This window comes from Gracilinanus agilis, chromosome 5, assembly GCF_016433145.1.
Source record: "Gracilinanus agilis isolate LMUSP501 chromosome 5, AgileGrace, whole genome shotgun sequence".
NCBI lineage: Eukaryota > Metazoa > Chordata > Mammalia > Didelphimorphia > Didelphidae > Gracilinanus > Gracilinanus agilis.
In genome coordinates, this window is record NC_058134.1 from 169,919,321 (window position 1) to 169,944,187 (window position 24,867).

General features: G+C 37.8%; 1 protein-coding gene across 2 annotated transcripts in view; it reads left to right on the forward strand.

Annotated features, from left to right (window-relative positions):
• Nucleotides 1-24,867, forward strand: part of FRMD4A (FERM domain containing 4A) — a 365,617-nt gene that overhangs the window by 19,815 nt on the left and 320,935 nt on the right. The window contains exon 1 of one of the 2 annotated variants that reach the window (XM_044677277.1): nucleotides 14,008-14,449. The exons of the other annotated variant lie outside the window; for it this stretch is intronic. Within the exon in view, the coding sequence (XP_044533212.1) occupies nucleotides 14,291-14,449 (159 nt within the window). The 5' untranslated portion in view covers nucleotides 14,008-14,290. Of the gene's footprint in view, nucleotides 1-14,007; nucleotides 14,450-24,867 lie in introns of those variants that run through there. 2 annotated transcript variants of the gene reach the window in all.

Genomic DNA, 24,867 nt, shown 5'->3' on the forward strand with positions numbered 1-24,867 from the left:
TTCATTAAAGTTAGCTAAACTGATCCTTGGAAAACTGGCATGGCCAGCCCATTATTAAAACCCTTTCTAGCTTGGTATGACATGGCCAGGGTTATGGTGAGGCTTGAATGAAACGTCAAACATTTCCAAAGCTTCAAGTCCTATATAAATGCCAATTGTTGTCCTTGGTAGTGGTTGCATTAGCCAATAGTCATGAGGCCCCCAGCCTGGAGATGATTTCATTCCCTGAGCCTTCTACTGCTCTCCTGCTGAGCTCCAGCAAGGTTTACAGAACAATACATAGCTGTGCTAGTAAATGTTTAACAACCAGGCTCTGTGGGAGGGAGGAGGGGGAAAAGGATGTATACACACAATTCTAAGTTTAATCTGCATTATTAACATTTAAGTTCAGACAATCGATATGCCATGAATCAAGCCCTGATTTGTAGCTACTTCTGGTTAAAACTGAATCAGGTACACTCCACAGATCTGGTATAATGGAAAGAATTCTGATTGTGGAATCAGAATATACGGTTCAAATCCTAGCTCTGACCCTAACCTGTGAAAGTGGGTACCTCCCTTAAGCTCAGTTTTCTCTTCTGAATAAGGGTAGATTGGACAAATGTCCTCTGAGGTTCCTTCTACATCTAGGTCTATGGTCTTGTGATTATTTAGTGGTGCATTAGTAGTATCAATTCCAATTAAAACAGAATCCCTAAGGCAGCATGGTGACCTTAGAAAACCCCAAATTAGCATTATCTTTATTGCATTGTATGGGGGAGAGGTATAAATATTTTTGCCTCAGTTTCCTCATCTGTAAAATGAGCTGAAGAAGGAAATGGCAAAGCCCTGCAGTATCTTTGCCAAGAAAAACCCAAAAGAGGTCATGTAATGACTAAATAAAAAAATATTTCCCAATTACACTTCAGTCTGGCTCTGGCCTCACTAGGGAGTTTTGCCTAGTGTATCCCAGCCACTTGGATCTTCTCCAAATAAAGATAGCAGCTCTTTACAAATACTGGTGTTAATTTTGCCTATGAATCTGGTGTAGCTTTTAAGAACCTAGGCTAGCCTCGATGCCACAATGAACCATGGCATCAGACCTCAGTGGAAACTAGAATACACTTGCCTCAATTTAGTTTTTCCTTATTTGTTTCCTCAAATCAAGGTCTAAAGGCATGACTTTGTCATCAGAGGCATATTCTCCTCTTATGTAATTGTCAGGCAGATTTCACTAGATATCATCCCTGGTAGGAAGGAGTAGCTCATATTACAGTACCCAAAGGAAGAATAAAAAAAACAGACCCATTTGGTCTCCAATCGCTCCATCAGCTTCTTTTCTCAGCTACCTCATGGGCAGCTCACTTTCCACTACCAGGAGCACAAAACTAGTTTTGTGATAGGGGACAATGGTGTGACCCCTCGTACTTCATTCTGAGAGTCACGGGGAACAACCTTATTCTTTGTTGGTGAGTTAATTAACAAGGAGACTAGTCCCTTTTAAGCAGAATGAAGGCATTATTATAATTGCATTGGGAGACAGTAACTGAAAGTACCAAATTATGAAACTTTTCTCCATGAATATTAATTTTCATTTCTGCATCTAGAAGGCTTCCTTTCCGGTCTAAGTTTATCTGATAAGGAAAAAATTATTTTTATGGTAAATCAAATAAGGTCAATCTAATTTTTTTTGCAGATTTTTAGATTCTTTCACAGCCTGAGTGAATTGATGTCTAGTTTTTGTTTAAATTGTAGACTGTGTCCATTTTTTTCTTCAGTCATTTGTTTCCCAGGTTCTTAGGGCTGCTTCTCTGTCTTCAGAGTTGCTTTGATTCAGAAAAAGATGAAATTGAAATGACCACTTACAAATACTGGAGTTCACTGGATCTCGAGTTTAGCAAGCAATTCATGTGTATGACATTTGGTCATTTTCAACAATTGGCAGGACTCAGGGATGATCCAATAGGTCAATCAGTGAGCATTTATTAAGTATCTACTATGTGCCAGATAAATATAGAAAAGGCTAAACATAGGATAAGCCACTCTTCCAGGATCTACCTTCCTTTCTGTCTATTCATCCCCTTCTCTAGTCAGGTGCTCATGCTTACTTGCTTACACCTATAAGCACAAAGCTCACCACACATGGGGGTTAGCTCTTTGCTCATAGCAGGGATAGAAATGTTTATTGATTGAGACAAAGAGTTGCTTTTGTGTTCAAGCTTTTCTTGGCACTGGTGCCTTGCATGTTTGTTTCAATCTGTTTTGTCCTATCCCATTAAGTCCTGTGATCCTCTGGACTTCTATCCAGAGAGCTACCCTTATGTCCTCCTGGTTCCTGTCTGTCTACATGACTTCTGATCAATTCCTTGCTTTGATTTTGGAGCATTTCTATATGTCTTGACTTTTGTCTGCCTGCCAAAGTCTATTGCTTCTCCCTGATCTTGTGTTCACACACATTTCTAGGTTCCTAATTCCAAACCTAGTATTTAAGAATCCCTCTCCTAGAACCTGATGTACTTTTACTTATCCCCAGCCTGACTATCCCATACCATTGCTCCACGAGGGTGCCTACAGTTAAGCCAGTTTAAATAGGAGTGCACCCACACAGAACCTCAGATCAGAACTCACATGGGATTTTATCCAAGTGAACTCTTTATAAGGAAGTTCAGGCCAAAACTTTTAAGCTAACAGTTTATAAATTATGAAAACTGTTCTTAAAAAGGCCTGGTTTTGAATAAGTAAAGTAACAAGTTTTCTCATCTGCATCAATTTTGACTTGAGGGGGAAAATGCAAGGATCTTGAGGAACCAGGTCACTGCAGGGTGAGTTTGCTTTGTCCTTTGGACCCAGTGTACAGTGGGGGGGTTTGGGAGTGGGATGACACTAACTTGACCTAGAGTTTCTTTTTCCCCCCTATTTTTTACTTAGTAACCACCATCATCACCAAAAACCATTTAAATAAACAAATGTGTAAAATGTGTGAAAACCACAAATTCTACATTGTTTACAATTTGTTTAAAAATATGTAAATTGTATATTTGTGCTAATGTAGACATCCTCTGCTTTTGAATTCCCTTTGGATTGGTTTTCCTTTGATACATTTTTTCTTTTGATTTTGTGGCTGTTTTTTTAATGTAGTCATGTATGTATTATTATATTCTTATTCTCTTTCCTTTTCTACCCTAGAGTTTCTATAAGCATTCTGCCCAATGCTAGAGATTTATGCTAGGATTCAGTTAAATGTAGTGAACTTGAATAGATTATTTTTCTCCCCTAAAACTTCTTTTCCTCCTCCTTAGTGATTCTTCCACTAAGGTTTTGCCCTGATGCCTCATCACAGCATGGAAGTAGCATGCTCCTTGAAAGCTCTGCCAGTAGAGCACAATCTCTAGCACAACCTACCAAGTTGCAAAGGCTTCCATACCAATTGGCAACCATATTTAGATTTTTTAAGGACTGGCAAAGCAAAGTTTATAGAGGATCATCACCAGAGTGTTGGCTGTCAGACAGTGATTTCCCACACACACACACACACACAAAACAGCTCATTAAAGGAATTGTAAAATATGGAGAGGTTAAAATCTGCAAACCTGGAGGGAGTGTCTCTTCTGATGAAATCCATCCATTTCAGTCAGTTTTCCTTTGTCTGACACTTTGTGACCCCACTTGGGGTTTTCTTGGCAAAGATACTGAACTGGTTTGCCATTTCCTCTTTCAGCTCAATTTATGGACAAGGAAACTGAGGCCAATAGTGTTAAATGACTTGCCAGGGTCTCAGCTATTAAATGTCTGAGGCCAAGTTTGAACTGAGAAAGAGGAATCTTCCTGACTCTAGACCAAGTGCTTCATCCATTGTGCCACCCCGCTGCTATTCTTATGAAATCACAGGTCCTCAAAGTGCCAAAATATAAGTATAAGCCTTATTTAGTATGATCGTTTTATTATTGAGGAGGTAACTGGTAAGTGCTTAAGTAGGATTTGAAAGTGTCTTCTTCATTCCAAGTCCAGCACTCTATCCATTATACCAGGGGTTGGCAACCTTTTTGGCCGTGAGAGCCATAAACGCCACATTTTTTTAAATGTAATTTCGTGAGAGCCGTACAGTGCTCACAGTGCGGCTCCTGTAACAGCGCCTGAAAAAAAATTGATTTTTATGGCTCCTGCAGAAAGAGCCATATCTGGCCCTCGAAAGAGCCAGATATGGCTCGAGAGCCATACATTGCCGACCCCTGCATTATACCATACTTTTATACCTAATTATCTCAATAGGCCCAACCTCTTTCTAAAACTTCAAATAAAAAGAACAGAATTCTATTAACATTATATAGATTAATTCACATAAGGCAAATGCAGCATTCATCTCTGATTTCCTAACATCCCCTCTGAGTTCCTTCTTTCCCCCACTATCCTCTGAAACCATACAAACCAACATGGCAGAGAGTATCACTACATTGACCAATAGGAATTCAGAAAAAGAAGATACAGTTTGAATCACTGATTTGGCCTGAAGATGTTTAATTAAATATCCCTGATTTCTTTTAGGTCCTGAGAACATGGGTGGGCAAGTGTTTATTTTTGTGGCTGAAAGAATTGGTATAATGAGATCACTTTTATGACCATAGGATCAGTTTGGGTAATAGTTGTAGACCTTTGGGGAGTGTTGCTAAACATAGATCTTGGCCCGCTGATGTGATGATTACTCCAGAGGGCAATTCCTACTTCTCCTTGTACTTTCCCAGGGACCTAAAATATTTTTATATACCGGACCAGCAGGATTTTATTTTCATTATGCTTTGCTCTCCAAAAGATGAAAGTGATGATTTCATTCCTCTCTCTCTTCTTTTTATCATCATATCTTTTGAATTCTCTGGTCCAGAAATGATGATGACTCTTTGGGTGTCACATTAGGATGCTATCCAGACCCAGATATGAAATTTTGTGTGCTGGGGTCAGCATTGAAGGGTTGCAAGCTTTTAAAAGATTGTTCTGGTCCAAAATTTGCCCAATAAATATTCCCCAATGACAGGATCCTCTTTCTTCATGCTATTCCCAGCACCCTAGAAATGACATTTTTAAGGAGAGAGACTCTATACCTTTTAACAAAGCCTAGGGCTTTCCCCCATAGGATGTTACAGACTGAAGTTTGGCTTGAGAATGAATAAGGAAGGGGAAATCAGGTTTTCAATCTCATCTACATCATAGACCATGCTTCTGCAGAGGAAGTCTTTAAAAATAGGGTAACAGAAATAAGCTAGAAGCCTTCCTGTTAAGATCAGGAGTGAAAAGAGGATGCCTTTATCACCCATATTGTTCACTATTGAACTAGAAATGCTAGCAATAGCAATAACAGAAGAAAAAAATTGAAGAGGGCAGCTAGGTGGCTCAGAGAGCCAAGACTGTAGACAAGAAATCCTGGGTTCAAATTTGCCTGCAGACACTTCTTAGCTGTGTGATCCTAGGCAACTCCAATTGTCTAACCTTTACCTCTCTTCTGCTTTGGAAGCAATACTAAGTATCAATTCTAAGATAGAAGGTTTTTTTTTTTTGTTTGTTTTTTTAAATCAAAGGAATCAGAATGGGCAACATGGTATTAAGATCACTTCTTTTTGCAGATAACAAAATGATATACTTGGAAAATCCTAGTAATTAATAATCTTAGCAAAGTAACTGAATAGAAAATAAAACCTCATAAATCATCCACATTCTACATTTCACCAACAAAGCCCTGCCAGAAGAGATAGTAAGATATATTTCACTTAAAATAACCATAGACAATTTAAAAGACCTGGGAATAGGCCTGCTAAGACAAACCCAGGAACCACATGAGCATAATTATATACAAATAAAGTCAGATTTAAATAATTGGAGAAATATTAATTATCCATGGGTGGGCCAAGTCAATATAATAAAAATGACAATTCTGTCTAAATTAATCTGTTTTTTCATTGCCATCCCAATTAAGCAAAAAAAAAAAAAAAAGAACTAATAAAAACAAAATTCATTTGGAAGAACAAAGGGTCAAGAATACTGAAGGAATTAATGAAAAAATGTAAAGGAAGGAAACCTAGAAGTACCAGATTTTAAATTATATTATAAAACAATAATTATCAAAACTATTTGATACTAGCTAAGAAATAGAATGGTGGATCAGTGGAATAGATAAGATATATACAGTATATAGTAATAAATAATTATAGTAACCTTGTATTTGATAAATGTAAAGATTTTAGCTTTGGGGAGAAAAATTCACTATTTGGTAAAAAATTATTGGGAATGTAAGACATTGAGATGACTCAGTGGGTTTAAAAAATTGTTGGGAAAACTCTAAAGCAGTCTGGCAGAACCTAGGTATAGATCAATATCTTAAACTAAGTTAAGGTCAAAATGGACACATGGACCATATTGCCTTTCACATTTATGGATAGGAGGAGAATTTATGAATAAATAGGAAATAGACAGCATTGTGAGATATAAATTTTTTATTTGCTTGTTTTTTGTTTGTTTTAAACCCTTAACTTCTGTGTATTGGCTCCTTGGTGGAAGAGTGGTAAGGGTGGGCAATGGTGGTCAAGTGACTTGCCCAGGGTCACACCGCTGGGAAGTGTCTGAGGCCAAATTTGAACCCAGGACCTCCTGTCTCTAGGCCTGACTCTCAATACACTGAGCTACCCAGCTGCCCTCTGAGATATAAAATTAAAAGGGTTTGTTCAAATAAAATCAATGTAGTCAAGAGGGGAAGGGGGGAGGATAGATAATTTCTCCGCAAAAGACCTAATACCTCAACTATATAGAGAACTCTCAAATTTATAAGAATATGTCATTCTCCATTTGGTCAAAGGGTATGAATAGGCAGTTTTTGCAAGAATAAATCAAAGTTATATATTAGTCATAAGAAAAAAATGATCAAAATAATTACTGATTAGAGAAATGTAAATTTAAATAATTTTGAAATACATCTCACATTTATCATATTGGCTAAAACGATAGAAGAGGAAAATGAAAAATGTTGGAGGGGATGTGGAAAAATTGGAGCACTGTTGGTGGAACTGTGAAATATTCCCAACATTTTGAAGAGGAATCTAGAATTATGACCAAAGAGTTATAAGACGGTATATATACTCTTTGACTCAGTAATACCACTATTAGATCTGTTTCCCAAGGTGATCAGGAAAAAAGGAAAAGAACTTATATGTTTTAAAATATTTTTAGCAGCTCTCTTTGTGGTGCCAAAGAACTGGAAATCGAGGGGATATCCATTAATTGGGGAATGCCCAATTTAGTTGTGGTATATAATTGTGATGGACTACAAATGTATAATAAGAAAAGATGAGCAGGTTAATTTTATTAAAACATGGAAAACTTTGCAAGGGTGAAACAAGAAGAACCAAGGGAATATTGTATATGTTAACAGCACTATTGTTCAGAATTGAATGACTAAGTTATTCTGAGTAATATGAATATTCAAGTTACAAAGGACTTATAAAGGAAGATGCTATCTACCTCTAGAAAGCAAAGTAATATATGAAAGTACATATTGTATGGCTTTCACATATATGTCAAATGTTGGCCTTCTCTAGTGCAAGATTGAGAGGGAGGCAGGGAAACGGCTTGGAACTGAAAACAGGTCCAAAAAAAATATTTTAATTTTATTTATTTAATCAATTAATGTAGAATATTTTCCCATGGTTACATGATTCTTTCCCTCCCCTCCTCTCTTCCCCTTCCCGGAGCCAATGAGCAATTCCACTGGGTTTTACATGTCAAAAAAAAAAAAAATTTTTTTAAGAAATTCTAAATAGCAACGAACCTTTGGCTAAAAGAAGAGGGTCAATTCCCCCACATTGCATTCTGGACCTTTGAATGGACCATTCCAGCCCTGGTGCCCACTTTCATCCTACCCGAGGAAAGGCTAATGATACAGAAACAATATTAGGAAAACAAAATAAAACTTAAGGAAAGTCTTAAGTAAAATTTAAATATTGCCTTTCAAAAGACAAAGTTTTAGACTCTGCAATATCCTGATACCACAGAGTTCATTGTTCACTGAAAGTGTGAAAACAAGAGATAGTTATTCTCATAAAACAGAGAGCAAAAATAAAGACCTAAATGTGCAGTGAATTTAAATCCAGATTTGAGGTCCTTTGTATGGCTACAGGGGATCCCCAGAGGTAGGGGGTGGGTGGTTGGAGGGTAGAATCAAGAACAGAAATGGTCCAGATGTGACCCAGAAACAAGCTACATCTAATAAATATATACTAAATTTCTCTGTATTCTACCCCAAAATGTTAAAAACAACAATTTCTTGAGGGATTTAACTCCCTTTTTTTTTCTAACTAGTTATGGATTCCTTTGTTTTACCAGAGGCTTTGAACGATGTTAAGGAACTCTTCTCTTGTAACTCTTTTGGGGCCCCAAGTGAGCTTCGGATGAAGGTCTTTATTGATTAATTTTATAGTTTAAACCTTCTTGACTTTGGGCTGTAATAAGTTTGGGTTTTAATGGTGGAGTGATCACCTTTTACCTTTAGAACTCATTCACAATGAAATAAATTCATCCCAGAAGACTAAAAAAAAAAAAAGATTCTATTTATACATTCAAGTAGCACCCTTTGGCCCATTGGCAGAGTGTGGGAGTTCTGTAGTCAATGTTATGCCTGACATTTTTAAAAATAGATGGCAGGAAAGAATCATTGAATAATTACAAGGGACTCTGATTATGTTTCTGAATATATTTTTCTACTGCTCAGTGTATGTGTGTGTATGTATACATAAAATATAAATATATATTTCCCAGAGTTATGTACTATTTATTATTCCTGGGTATTTATGTACTCTACACATTGATAATAATTGTAAAATATATCACATTCAACTTAGAGATTTTCAAAGCCTATTCAAGGCACTAATGAGGTCTTAAAACATTCCCAGAGCCAAGACAAAAACAGTGAACTAAGGCTGAGAACAGGGACAAGAAGCACATATTGGGAGAAAGGCAAATGGGCCAGAATAAAGGAAAATGAGGTGAATAATTACCTAAAGACTATACCCTCCTAGGTGCTTGACCATTTGCCTAATATTATCATAGGCTGCTGAGGAATATTTTCCATGAGACAGAATCAAAAGTTAAGATATCTATATATATGGTGGTACAGTGGATAGAGTGCTGGACCTGGAATCAGGAAGATTCTTTCTGAATTCAAATCTGACCTTAGACACTTACTACTCACAGTTGTGTGACCCTGAGCAAGTCACTTAATCCTATTTGCCTCAGTTTCCTCATCTGTAAAATGAGCTGGAGAAGGAAAAGGCAAAAGACTCCAATGTCTTTGCCAAGAAAATCCCAAATGGGATCATGAAGAGTTGGACACAACTGAAAGTAATTGAACTATATATATATACTTGGCCTTCAGATCTTCCCACCCAACCCTACTCCAAGCCCCAGAAGGAAACAGTAGTATGCCTTTATGACTCTTTTTCTACATTCTGAAAGTAACCAATTTAGAGTTTATGATCATTAGGTGGATAAGCCATCCTAGTGAACACATATAAAGGGTAGTAGAGATATGTTGGGATGAGATGTGTTAGATGTGTTAGGATTAAGCTAGAATTCCATAACCATTTAATATCGTGTCTCTTTCCCTTCCCTTGAAGGTCAGACATTCTCCTACTCCAATAATCATCCTGAATTGCTACCTCTCAATTCCAGAAACTGTTCGTTAGCTTCTCTTCCCATTCAAAGAACTAAGGAACCATGTTTTTTTTATTTCTAATGACATTTAGGGAATCAGTTCTCAAACTGTTTAGTCTCTGAACCCTTTTAACACTTATAAAAATTAAAGATTTTTGTTATGTAGATTATGGCTACCGATGTTTTTACCATATAAGAAATTAAAACTGATACATTTTTAAATATTCATTTTAAACCATTTTAATATTTTCATTTATTGCTAAACCAATTATATGTTAATATAAATACCACATTTTATGAAAAGATAGCTATTTTCCCATCAAAAAATGTTGTGAGTGGCATAATTTTGCAATATTTTGGCAAATCTCCTTAATGTCTCACTTAATGAAGAGAGCTGAATTCTCATGTATATTTCTGTATTCAGTCTGTTGAGATATGTTGTTTTAGTTGAAGTTTATAAGGAAAATCTGGCCTCATACAGATATGTAGTTGGAAAATTGAGGGATATTTAAATAGGCACTTAATGTTTTAGTATCATCACAAAAATTGTTTTAGCCTCATAGACCCCTTTAAAGAGTCTCAGAGAACTTTCCTGGCCTTCCCACCTGCTTATGCTCTCCTGTCCAAGATTACTTTGCATCTGCTTTGTTTGTATTTTGCTATACTTGTATAGGTACATGTTATCTCCTCTTTTTAGAATGTATGTTCCATGAGAACAGCAAATTATTTTAATCTTGTCTTTGTATTCCCAGTGCCTGGCATATAATACATGCTTAATAAATATTCAGTGATTATAAACCAAAAAATAAAAGATAAAGAAAATAGTCTCAGAGACTATACTTGGAAAAGACTGTTGGATTTTGAATCAGAAGACAGATTCAGAATCTGATCCTGTCAGTATCTATGTGACCATTGACACATCACTTCTCCTATTTGGGCCTCGGTTTCCTCATCTGTTAAATGCCCAAATTGGACTGGATGACACGTAAAACCCTTTCTTGCTGGAAATCTATGAAACTATTTCTCTGTATAACTTTCTAGAGCAAATAGTAGATGATTAATGAATGTTAACTAATTGTTCAGTCCTTGTGTTCTTGGGTTTCAAGGAAAATATTTTCGGTATCAGCCATTAGAAAACAATCTCCTTGAACACAAGGGATTTTTACCTCCAAACATTCTGTTGATTAGCACAAACTATGTCTTTTGGTCACCTTGGTTTGTTTTTAGGCTGCATTGACCACTCCTCCTTCCATGTATTCTATTCCTCAGCTTCTAAATAAGTAAATGACTTATAAAATTTGATCTTCCAAGAGTGATGATGAAAGGATGGAGAGAATAAAAAGCATCTGGGTAGGGAAAAGGCAGATGTCAAGTCATTGTCATGCCCAAAGAGCACTGGACTTGGAGTAAGAAGCCCAGGGTTCTTGTCCTAGAATAGTCACAACTAACTTTTTTTTAGGGTGGACATATCACTTAACAACTGTATGACAGGTGTGCCTATAGAACATGAGCCATTGCTTACATTAGGATGGAGTATAAGGGGAAATGGGAAAGACCAATGGTAAAGGGAGCTCAGCCCATATTCTAGGTGCTATGCCTACCAAATTGAATCTCAGATGATTCCTAACTGTATGACTCTGAGCAAGTCATTTAGCCTCTGTTTGCCTCAGTTTCCTCAACTGCTAAATTAGAAAAATAATTTTACTTCCTCCATAGTTGTAATGATAATTAAAAGAGATATTTGTAAAGTGCCTGGCACATAGGAGCTGCTTAATAAATGGTATTTCCTTGCCTCCTTTTCTTTTATCTTCCTTCCTCCCTCCCTCTACTCTCTCTTTCCCCCTTTCCCTTCCCTACATACTCTTCCTTTCTTTCCTTTCTTCTTCACCAGACTGCAGAAGTTGGTTGAAATAAAACCTGTGAATTACTCTGAAAATTAGAAAGCTCTCTATGAGGACCAGTTCTCATTGTTCGCACACTTTGCACACTGGTCAAGTGTCTCTCTTTTAAGCCATCCTACAGAAATCTATCTCAGTAAATCACCTCTCTTTGGGTCTATAGCAGAGGAAGGAATTCAAGGGTCCTGACTTTGCCCTGGATAATGCAGCAGTGTCTTTGTCACAGATGTAAAACCACTCTTAACATGCTTATCTTTGGGAGCATGTAAAATTTCCAGAAATCCATTCAGAGAGGACCCTTCCTCTTTAGGAACTTCAAATTTAAGACTAGACAAAGAATCCCTTTAGAGAGCTTTCCCATCCTGCAAAAATCATGACAGTTCCAATTGAGTTTGAACTAACTCTTTTGTCCTCAGAAATAAGTGCATTTTGTATTCGGTCAAATTTTTAAAAAAGTTTATTAAGGCACCTTTAGACTTAAAGGCTCTCCCAAGTAACTGTTCCAGTCTATTAGCTAAATACATATTTAAATTGGCTTTTTTGAAAGCCATATTATTTAATCAATAGAGTGAAACATCTCCTTTTAGCAACATCCCTATCTGTCCCGTAATTACATGCTTCCTGATAGGAGCCTGGTTCACAGCCAAAATTCTGTAGAGCATGTATGGAATGAGCTCAGGGCACACATGCAGTAGCTAACTGTACACTATCATCTATCTCTTTTTCCTTGAGAATACCAAAGCAGTTAGCTAATGTTAATAGACCACATTCTATTTGTCTTTTGCTTTAGCAAAAGCTGAAAAAAGTTTAATTCTATGAAAGGAGTCTTTGAATTTATGGGGAATTTGTAAATAACTAAAATTCTTTATATTTGTTTTTCTTTTTAAAACTAAAACGAATCATGGGGTTTTGGGGAATTGCAGCAATGCATAGTGCTAAGGCCATACATGGTAGTTTTAGCCTTGGGCCAGTGTTGTATTGCCAAATGATACAATTCTCTAATATGGGTTTTATAGTGGAAATAGCATTTGTCTCTTAATTTAATCACATAGAAGAACATGGAAAGTGTAGAAACACCAGAAGTGGGAGAAAGACATTAAGTGGAGAGGCATTCTTTTAAAAATCATACCTATAATTTCATAATGGCCTTAGATATTAGTATCTAAAGTTGGAGCAGACCATACCATGTTTCCCAACCATCTTGATTTATAGATAAGTAAAGTGAGACCTAGAGAAACTAGGTGAGTTGTCCAAAGTCACAGAGATATCAAAGTACCTAAAGTGGATTTGAATCTGGAGCTTCTATTTCCAAAGCCAGGCTCTTCTCTGTGTTCCTTTATTCATTATCATGGAATGTCACTGATATGATAGCATCCCCCCTTGAAAAATGTGGGTGAAGTCTGAGACACAGAGATAGAGCAAAGAATGTGCAGAATGCTAAATTATGTCTCATAAACATACTTGGGAAAACATTATGAGTTTTTTATGACACTATAGTCATTCAAAATGAGAGCATGAAGAAGCAATTAACCCCTATCTATTACTCCCCCCCCACCCCAGGATATGGCTTATTGTTTGTTGGGTCTTTCAGGCATATCCCTTTTTATATCCCAAGCTAGGTAGTCCACTGGCAGAATGCAGATTTTTTCTTTTCTTTTTTTTTTTTTTTTATTGCAACATATTATGGGATAGTTTCCATTCCTCACAGATCAAAGCTCTAACATATAGGACTTGGATGAAGCACTTCTGAAGCTTGGTAAAACCATATAAAATAACCTGTAATTGTAATCACAAACAACTACCACATGCTTGGCCTCGTGGAGCCAAGAGTTTTACTGAGCTTTCTTTCATAGGTTGCATGGATGTGTCCTCTCCTCTCTTAAGTGATCCTGTCCTCTCAAATAATGAAAAGGATTGTCTGAAAACAGCCTGTAATGGAAAGTGGGCTGTGTGATGCCTCTCCCACCTTTTGGCCACCTCCCTTTAAAGGCTTGAGCTTTGGTCTTTCAATAACATTTCCTGGAGTTCATTCCATACGAACCCAAACTTGCAAAATATCCAAAGAATACACTTCTGTTTTTGCTAAATCACACATGGTGCCTCCTGAGGCTGGAGACTGGGAGGGAGACTGGTTTTCTTATAATTTAAACATGATTTTGTCAATGCCAAAACAGCCTTAGGTTGCTGAATTTGAAAGGGTTAAGTAAAGACATGGAATGTCTTGGGAATGTTGGCAGAGAGAGACAGCACTTTTTTTTTTCCTTCTTCCCCTCTGCTTTTTCCCCTTGGATAGAATCCCAGCACTTTGAAAACTTAGTGATGCTTTGGGATTTGAGCTCTTTTCTAGTGTGGCCAGCTGAGAAGTCAGCTTAAAAGTAAGCATCGGTCTTCCACAAGGGAGGGATGTGTGACTATCTACTCACTAGAAGAGGATATTTTCACCTTGTCTTGGGGAATTCCCAGGGGTAAGGAAAAGCATCTTGATTTGAGAAAGTCATTCCATAACCCCTGAGGGAAAACAGTCCCTGAAGATTAGTGACAGCAAGGAGGAGGAGGAGGGTTAAAGGTTAAGGAAGAAGGAACTAAGTTTATTTTGGCAGCATTTTTTTTTTTTTTTACTTTTTGATTAAAACACGGTGACATTTGAACCTTGTGGTTCTAAGAAGTCCAGTCAGCTAGTTTTTTGCTTGGGACCAGAGAGGGGTACAGTCGGGCACATAGCTGGCATGGCGGCTGTACTCTTTGGTTTTGAAGACCTTTTATATAGCTGGGACAGCCTGGTGTGGAACTTGACTGCCCGGGCACTAAGGACCTGCCGAGCTGGGAACCTTCGAGTCTTGCAACTGATGTTGAAACCATGGTGCATCTCCAGGGCTGTTTACCAGGTGGGATTTGTCTATCTTCTAACATTTCTTCTTAACATTGAGAGATGGGAGGAAGGCTGAAGGAAAGGTGGGGAGAGGAAAGAGAGACAGAGAGAGATAGTCAGAGAGAGAGACAAAGAGAAAGACAGAGTCACACACAGAGGCAGAGACACAAAGAGAGAAGGGAGATAGACAGAGTCAGAGACACAGAGACAGAGACAAAGACAGTCACACACAGAGACAGACAGAGACACAAGGAGAAGGGAGAGGGGGGGGACAGAGACAGAGACACAAAGAGAGAGAGGGAGAGAGAGGGACAGAGACAGAGACACAAAGAGAGAGAAGGAGAGAGAGAGAGAGAAGGAAGAGAGAGAGAGAAGGAGGGAGGGAGAGAAAAAGAGGGAAGGAGGAAAGGAGAAGGAGAGAGAGACAGACAGAGACAGAGCGACAGAGAGACACAGAAAAAGACAGAGAGAGAGAGAGAACTTGTGCTACCCCATCTAATGACAGTTATTCGTGTTGCTATGACAAAGGAGCTGTTATTTTTACAAAGTCTAGGTGGTGTCCAAGAAGTAATGGCTTAGTGAATTAAGAACTGGCCTTGGAGCCAAGATCTGGTTTCAAATGCACCTTCTGAGACATATTGGTAATAAGACCCTGAGCAAGTCACTTAACTAAACTCTTAGGGCCTTAGGCAATTAAGTCTCCAAGATGAGTTGTGAAGAAGGTGCCAGCTTGCCTTAATAGAGGGAGTTTCTCTAAATCAGTGAAATCATACTCCCAACCCACTATCTCTAAGAGATATAGGGAAAATCAATAAGGATTGAGGGCAGATATTTTCTATACAAGAAGGCAGACTTCAAGGGTCTTGAATTTGGGGAGGGTCTTTGAAAACATATATTTACTTAGTAGATCTATATAGGGAAAGGAAAGAGGAAAGGAAACTTTGTTAACCCAGGGGTTTTTGAAACTATTAGACCATAAGGACTTTAAAAGGTGGGCAGGATACAGTGTGCCACCCACTGACATCAGCTTAGAGAGCCTTAAAGCAGGAGGTCTAATCCTTTTTTGTATCATTGGCCCCTTGTAAAGTAAAGCCTATGCAGGAGGGCTTCTCAGAACAATGTTTTTAAATGTAAAACACATAGGATTACAAAGGAAACCAATCGCTGAAATAAAGCTATCAAAAAAATTTAAAACAATATTTAAACATCCCTCCAGGTTAAAATCTTAAAACAAATTTAATTTTAACAATTTTAAACAAATTTGTAAACACTCCTCTCAGGCTAAAAAGCCCTTCTCCTAGAATTTTTTAGTCCTGATAAGATGCAGCTTTAATCTAATAGACTGGGAGAGGGAAACATGTGTCTCTGGTCCTGAGCTATGCCTTTCATTTACTGTTGCACCATCAGTGGTGGAATGCCTGCCTAACCCAGTGGGCTTATTCCATTAGAGATTTTCAAATGTCTTTGGAGTCATCCATCTTTATGAGCTGGCTCACCTCACTGTTTGGAACCCAACAGACTACCTATGCTTTGTATCTTTTAAGTTTCAAGGGATCCGTGCCAAATTCCTTAATTAACAGTTATGGCTAAATAATTCTCTTTGTCCCCACCCCCAAACAACTTCCTCCTTAAATGTTTGGATTGCATTGAAGGGAAATCTTCCAAGGCTTTAGAAGGACAATCTGGATTTGGCTTTGCTTCCATACCTCTCTATCCTTTATAGTGATGGATCAGCTTCCTCCCTTGGAGAACTCCTCAGAGGAAGAGCTACTTCTGGTCTCTTTGTTCCTGCTTCTTTAGCTGCTAATTAGAAGTCTGCAATGGCAAGCCAGTGTGGAGGTAATAGAAATGGCCTTTGACAGCGGCTGTGCCATGGAGTTGAGTTTGCCCTCCTCTAGATCTATTGATCCCTTCACTTAGGGGCAGATTTAGATTTACAATCTGAGCACGGGGGTGTTTGCCAGGTTGCCCTTTGGAGAGTTTGCTGTGGTTGAGGCAACCTTTTTTCCCTTTCTTCTTTGCCCATGCAGCGAAGTTCAGTGCCCCCTGCTTTCCTTTCCCTGTTTACTAATGGTTTGACTCTGGGAAAGTGACTTAGCCTCCCTTCTTCATCTTATAAAATGATGGAGTTGCATCCAAAGGCCTCTAAATTTTTGGTCCTGAAGTCCCTGACTTTTCCTCTCTGGGTCTTCTTTCCTTTTTGACCCCTTTGTGTGGATTATAGAATTCTGGTATCAAATAGCTCCACCTCAATGGATTCTTTAAAGCCTTTCATTTCTCAAGTTAAGAAATACATATTAAGTAATCACTATGTGCAAAGAATTATGGTACAAATCTGTTTGGTTTTTGTTTTGTTTTCTCATCTGGGGGGAGTCTTTGAATAGCAATTTGGGGTCTCAGTTCCCTTTTTTTATTGTTGTTACTACCAATGATATTGTGATATATCCCTCATATCTGGTGCTACTGCTTCCCAGTATGTCTACTGTTTACAAAAACTTCTTTGCCCAGCATTTACCAATGAGGGATGGGTAACAGGGTATAGGAAGGAAAATGGTAGAGTAGAAAGATCAGTGGTTATGGAGTCAAAAGTCCTCTGTTCAATTTGTATAACCCGGTGGAAATTCTTGTGGGCTCCCATAGGGGAGAAGGAAGAAGGGAGGGAGAGAAAATGAATCATATAACCATGGAAAAATTTTTATAAAACAAATTTTTTTTTAAAGAAAACAAAAAAAGTTCTTTGTTCAGATGTCACCACTGATATTTACTTTCTTTATGACCATCGGCAAATCACTTAACTCTCCTGAGACTCAGTTTCCTCATATTTAAAAGTTTATATTGGATATTCTTTGAGGTCCTTTCCAACAGACTATAGAGTAGAGGCGGTCCAAAGAGCAGAGTTAAATCTCTAAAGGTTGTCCCCAGAGGCAATAAACTAGCCAAGTTTAGAAGTTAGCACAGCTTGCCCCTTCTCTGTGTTGGGAGCCTTTGGCCCCCTGAGCTCCACTCTTTGAAAGTTTTCTCTGTGATTTTTGCTCATTCGCAGAGCTATCATCATGCCTCCAAAGGAATTAAGTGCCAAGTGCCACATTAGCCAAGGTGGTCCTGTCTCACCTTCTAGAACATTTCCTAAATGTTTTAGACTTGAAGATGAGCACTCAAAATTCATCTGACCCACAGAAGTAATTTAGCAGCTCATCTTCTCCTCAGTTTATGCAGCATAAGGAAGAATAAAATAAATAAGATCAGCATTCTGAGGTAATAGCCTGCCATAAATTGTTTCTGGCTCCAAAGACTTAGAAACACATGTGTCACATATGGAAAATGGGATTCTAATTTTTTTTTTTTTTTTTTGCAAAAGTTGAATGTATTTGCTTTTTTTCTATGAATAAAAAAAGTTACACCCTCCATCTAGCTTCTGATCAAGCACTTCTAGTGAACTTGACCCTTAAAAAACAATTCATTCTATTTTGGGGACAGCTCTAAGCTTTCAGAAATCCTTTCTTATTCTGATTAAAATCTACCTTCCTATAACTTGCCCAGTTTGGTTCTAGCTCTCCCCACAGGCTGAAGACTGCAAAGGTCAGTGGCTAAGAACTGCATGAATATCATTGTCCTTGGGGGCTTTATTTATGTGTCCTGTTCATTCTTTTTTTCATTCATTTATACCCAACTCTGTTCTTTCCCTATCATGAAAAATATATCTCAGTCTTCCGCGTACTTTATAGAGAAACCTGGGAGAATCATTCACCCACCTGGATAAGTGCTTTTAGATCTCTCTAAAACATGGCTCTGGGTTTGTATTCATTGTGCATGATTTCCTTCTTGATATATCTTCTCTAAAGGAATTATGCTCTCTTCACTTCTTCCTCTTGTGACCTTTTAATTCCCTGCCAGGTTCAGCTCAAGTGATACTGCTTGTCAGAGGATTTTCCTAATTTTCAGTTATCCTTTCTTCTACTTAACTTCAGTCTTATATTTATTTGCATTTATTTTTCTATACACATCTTGTTTCCTTCTCAGCAAAATATGAGTTCCTGGAAGATAGGGACTATTTTGTTTTCCTCTTTGCTCATCTAGCACCTATCATAGAGTCTGGCCCATAGTAGATATTCATAAATATTTGTTGAATTGAATTAAAAATGAAAAAAAAACCTCTGCTTGTACCCTCTTTAGCTAGAGTAACTGCATCAACTGTTTATGCAGTTGGCCGTGACAATGAAAATGATGAGTTGTCTTTCAAAAACAATGATGATTCTCTTTCCAAGAATGATTCGTGTTTTCTGAAGACCAATCTGGGACCCATAGGTTCTTGCCACAATTTAAACAGATGTTTTCACATGTGGAAGTTGAGATTTAATTCTTAATTCCTATTTCTGCTGTTCTCTTTTTATCATTTCATGATGGTGGCAAATAGTTTCAAATACAATACAAAAGGCAAAAAATATACTTTGTATTATTGAATGTTTCCATGCCAAGTGGTTCTGAGTGTGCCACTCTTGCTCATTACAGCTGTCATTGCTAAAGAACAAAAGACCTGCAATGGGGAAAAAGAATTTGCAAATTAATTGGAGAACTGTTTACACTTTTGCTGTCAAATCTAACCCTTTATTTTTTCTACTCTCTTTTGGCATCTTAAAGTCTCAGGCATCATCCTAGCATTGAAGTATCCCTTAGCTCTTAAAGGCTAAGCCTGCAGATTGCAAGTTTGGGTCAATTTTACCAGTCTGGAAAGACTTCAAGTACAGACCCAACGATGAAGTATATGTCATCTAATGATCAGTTTAGCTAAATTTGGAAAGATTCACTTCTATTTTGGCAGCAGTATGATGACATTTTTTGCCTGAGTAAATCTCAAAGACATTTTACTAAATTGTAGAGGAGTTGTGATTTGCAACACTGGAGGAAATACCCTTTCCTAGCCTGTGATTTCTCTGATTTTTGTCAGAACGCCTGGCGTAGAAACTTGTCCACTATTTCTGACCCTCAGCTTCAGTAACAGAGAATTTTAAAGAATTGTCTGGGAGCACCAAGAAGTTAAATGACTTGCCTAATCACACATCTAATATGGGTTTGAATTCAGACACAATCCCTGACACAAAGAGCAGTCCTCTTTTCACACTAAGTCACGCTGCTTCTTGTCTTCAATACATGCTCTAGTAGAAAAGTTTGGATTATGGACACTCCTTCCAACAGGGCAGATTGCAACTCATCCATACCTTCTCATGCGATATGGTTCTGGTCTAGGTCCTCTGTCAATTCTCCTTTCAGGATCAAACATCCTAAAAGTCTCCTTCTAATCAGACATTCTTAACCAAGGGTCTGTGAACATGTGTGTGGTATACATATTATAAATATGTAATAGCTGTATATACACACACACATAAATGTACATAGGTATACACATATATAGACAAGTATGTTTGTTTTTTTTAAATTTTTTTTTTAACCCTTAATTTCGGTGTATTGTCTCATAGGTGGAAGAGTGGCAAGGGTGGGCAATGGGAGTCAAGTGACTTGCCCAGGGTCACACAGCTGGGAAGTGTCTGAGGCCAAATTTGAAGCCAGGACCTCCTGTCTCTAGGTTTGGCTCTCAATCCACTGAGCTACCCAGCTGCCCCAAGTATGTTTAACTACTGTTGATTTCCTGTGTAATCCTGTATATTTTATTTTGTGTATTTAAAATTCTTATTCCAAGAAGGGTTCACTAGATTGCTAAAAGGATTCATGACACACAGAAAACTTAAGAACCCCTGATACAGGTCTCTTAAGATTTCACAAGTAAGCATGTGACAATTTTGTGTCTTTTTCTTCTGACTCATCCCCTTCTCTTGCTACATATTCATCCCATCTCTATAAAGCAGAATAATGGGTACCTAAAGGAAGGAAGATTCATATTAGGCATAAGTGTTGCCTTGCAGTCATTTTTCAGTTGTGTCCAACTCTTTGTGACCCCCATGTGGGCTTTTTTGGACAGATACTGAAGTGGTTTGCCATTTCCTTCTCCAGCTCAGTCCTTATTTCATGAAGTACTGAGGCAAACAGGGTTAAGTGACTTGTCCATAGTTACTAGTAAGGCCAGATCTGAATTCATGAACATGAGTTTTCCTGAACTCTAAGGGCACTGGTTCAACCACTATGCCACATAGCTGCCCATCAGGCAAAAGTAGGCTATAACATATTAACAAATATGATTTTGCTTGGGAAAAGCAGTGGCATAAGTATCTCATTCCAGAAACGTATGATAGAAAAAGAAACTGGTTGATCAGATAATCAAGTATTAACATTTTCACAATATTTTTGAATTTGAGATATCTTATGTTTTATAAACTTTCTGCCTTGGAACCAATACTTAGTATTGATTTTAAGACAGAACATAAGAGTAAAAAAAAAAAAGAATTTGAGTTAGGGGTTGCAGAAGATTTTCTTTACTGCTTATCTTCACACTAAAGGCACATTCAGAAATGTCACAGCAATCACAAGGGTCATAGGATTATATATTTAGAGTAAGAAGGGATTTAGAAGTCACTGAGTCAGAACTCTTCATTTTACACATAAGGAAACTGAGGCCAAGAGAGATTAAGTGACCTTCTTACAGTCACATCACCTATATGTGGTTGAGGCAGGATTACAACCCAGATCTTCTTGACTCCCAGACCAGCACTCTCTCCACTAGACCACTTCTTGCCTCTATGACCCCATTTGACAATTTTATGGATGGAGGCAAGGCATGGAGGAACTAATCTCCACATTGGTTGAGCTTCAATAGTAATCCTAGGTATTTTGGATAGAGTATGTCTAACTGTGCAATTCTATGATCAATAAACTTGAGGGCAGAGAGGAAGACCTCCAACCTGTTGAGTGGATGCTCCATCATAGAATTTCTAGGAGAACATGGATAAAAATTGAATGAGATTGATAAGGACTTACAACATGAACTGTTGGAGAGTGTTCTCATATCAGTTAGATCACAGCTTCATTGAAGTATTGTCAGCAATAAGAAAATCATTCCTACTCAATTTTGATTTCTGAGTCTTTCATTTCCTAAAAAAAAAAAAAAAAAAAAAGACCTCCACAGAGGTCTCCTCTCTATATCTCAAGCAAATATTCTTCCCTTAGCTTTTCTCTAAAAAAAAAAAAAAAAAAAAAAACAAATTGGCATAAACATTCTGACTCCATGATATAGTGGAAAGAGCAGTGAATTTGGCATTAGAGACCTAAATTCTAAAGCTATTTCTGCTATCAACAACCCGTGGGGCCTCAGGAAAGTGACTCAGTTTTTTCTGGACTTAATTTTCTCATCTACAAAGTGAGGAGGTTGAATTAAAATTGATCTCTAAGGGTCTTTCCAGCTTTATAGCCAATGAAACTTTATAGAAATGAAACTATTGGAAATCCTAATGATTCAGTAATAATCTTTTCACGCTCCTAGTTAATTGCATTATACTAATGAATCTCTAAAGCTTTTGAAGTCCAGTTATCCTAGCTCATACTATTCTTACCAATGAACTTCTCACCAAATGAACTATAAAAGATGTTAGTTCTCTGTATGAGATGATGACAGTGTCTTCAATATCATGCTACTATGTGTTTTAGACGTGTTGAATTTGACCTAATGGTTTATTTGGGTGGACAGTTTCTGGGAATCATGCAGCATTAACCACTGGAAAAGGAAAGGCCACATGGTCTTCTAGAATCAAATCATTTCGCCAAAGAATTTTTATGTTTCCTACAAAAAATACTTCATGGAACACCCAGGGAGAGAAAATGGAGATTTGCCCCCAGCGTAGGATTCAGGAGACCTAGTTTCTCACTGTGGGTATCTTATTTTTGTATTTGACCTTAAATAAATTAATGAACAAATACTGACCTCTCCATCTATATATTTGTGCATGTACATTTATATTTATCTGTTTTTAAAAACTTTTTTTCCATGGTTACATGATTCATGTTGTTTTCCTCCCCTCTTCCCTGCCTCCTCCAGGAGTTGGCAAGCAATTCCCCTGGGTTATACATATAGTATCACTCAAAACCTATTTCCATATCATTCATTTCTGTAATAGAGTCATCTTATTAGACCAAAATCCCACTTCATATACCCATATAAACAAGTGATAAAATATGCTTTCTTCTGTGTTTCTACTCCAACAATTCTTTCTCTAGCTTTAGATAGCTTTCTTTCTTGTAAGTCCCTCAGAATTATTCTAGATCATTGTATTGCTATTAGCAGCAAAGGCTATTATATTTGGTTGTTCCACAACATTGCAGTTGTGTACAATGTTCTCCTGGTTCTGCTTATTTTACTCTGCATCAGTTCACATAGGTCTTTCCAGTTCTTATAGAAATCAACCAGTTCATCATTCCTTATAGCACAATAGTATTCCATCACCACCATATACCACAATTTGTTCAGCCGTTCCCCAATCCAGGGACAACCCCTCAGTGTCCAATTTTTTCCCACTGTGAAAATATTTTTGTACAAATGGGTCCAACCCTATTTTTATATATTTTTTAAAGAAACATTAATATTTATTTTTTAGAAAAGTATTTTTATATTTCTTTAGGGTACAAACCTAATAGTGGTATTGCTGGATCTTTTAAAGCATTCTTTTAAAGCCCTTTGGGTATAATTCCAAATTGCCTTCCAGAATGGTTGCATTAATTCACAACTCCACCAGCAATGCATTAATGTCCTAATTTTGGCACATCCTCTCCAATATTTATTACTTTCCAATACGTTACATTGGTCAACCTGCTAGGTATGAGATGATACTTCAGTGTTGTTTTGGTTTGCATTTCTCTAATCAGGAGGAATTTAGAACACTTTCATATGATTATTGATTTTATTTCTTTCTCTGAAAACTACCTATTCAAATCTCTTGACCATTTGTCAACTGGGGAATGACTTGATTTCTTTATCTTTGTTTTATAGGTCATACACGCACATATATTTTATATGTATACATGCACACACGTGAGTATATATACACATGTGTTTAAAACATGCGCCATATGTATAGATTTTTGTGTGTGTTTATACATAGAAATATATATTACCCCAAATTTAATGATACAGCTTTAGAACTTTCTGGCAAATGTTGAAAATAAAAATGTTTCTCTAGCATTATAAAAAGCAACGGCTCCAAAGTTATATTAACATCAATACTGTTATTCTAACTATTGTTATCCTTTCTGACTTCCCAGTGAGATGCTAAAATAGTGCTCTGAGAGAGAAATCAGATCTGAGATAAATAAGCAGCTCCAGAAAGGCTGTAGGAAGGTAATTTTGATGTCTTTGCTAGCAGTAGAAATCCCAGGGTTCAAATTTCCTGTGTGTTTGGGGGCTGAAAAAATGTAGGTCACAAGGTTAACAGTTCCTAGAAATCAGAAGAGCCTTCTGTTCTCTCCTCCCCACAGAGATAGGCAGGATCCAAATGTGGGGGCTGTCTCTTTCCTCCACAGCCTCTGTTTTGGTGGTTTGGTTTGTGTTTCCCTGAGGGGGCATTTTACTTGTCATTTTCCTGTTCTGAACAGCAATGGTGGCATTTCCACAATGCCTGTGGATTGGGGCCAAATAACCTGCAGTTTTGTTTTCTTTCTTTGCAAAACCTATCACACCGGGCGCCACTAAGCATTTTCTACCCAGCGAATGGGGAAGTACAACCCCACTTACTGTTAGGCAGATCTAAGTTGGAGCTGAAACAGTGCTCTAAGGGACACAGTCCAAAAGCACCCCTGGAAAGGGTAGAGAGTGCCAGCTTCTTTTATCCAATCAAGACTTGGCATCTTGGACATCGATAGAAATCAATGTAACCGCCTTCATTTTTTCTCCTATGGTCATTTTTATACTTCCTCCCCTGGGGCTTAGCTCTTTTATTCATATCTTAGGTCACCACTTAGAATGTCTTGTTCTAGCAGAATTCTTAGCCATTTTTGTAGGACTCCTTACAATGAAAAAGCTTGTCATAGGGGCAGCTGGGTAGCTCAGTGGATTGAGAGCCCAGCCTAGAGTCGGGAGGTCCTAGGTTCAAATCTGGCCTCAAGATACTTCCCAGCCATGTGATCCTGGGAAAGTCACTTGACCCCCATTGCCTAGCCCTTATCACTCTTCTGCCTTGGAGCCAATACACAGTATTGACTCTAAGACAGAAGGTAGGGGTTTTAAAGAAAAAAAAAAAAAAAAAAAAAGCTTGTCATAAAAGAAGGTCCTTATGGATTTGGGTTTGAAATGAATAGTCTCTGTCTCTGTCTCTCTGTCTCTGTCTTATCTGTCTCTGCCTCTCCCCTTCTCCCTCTTTTCTTTCTCTCTCTTGCTCTGTCTCTCTGTCTTTCTCTCTGTCTCTGTCTCTCTGTCTTTCTCTCTGTCTCTGTCTCCGTCTTCCTCTCTCTCTCTCTCTGTCTCTCTGTCTGTCTGTCTGTCTGTCTGTCTGTCTGTCT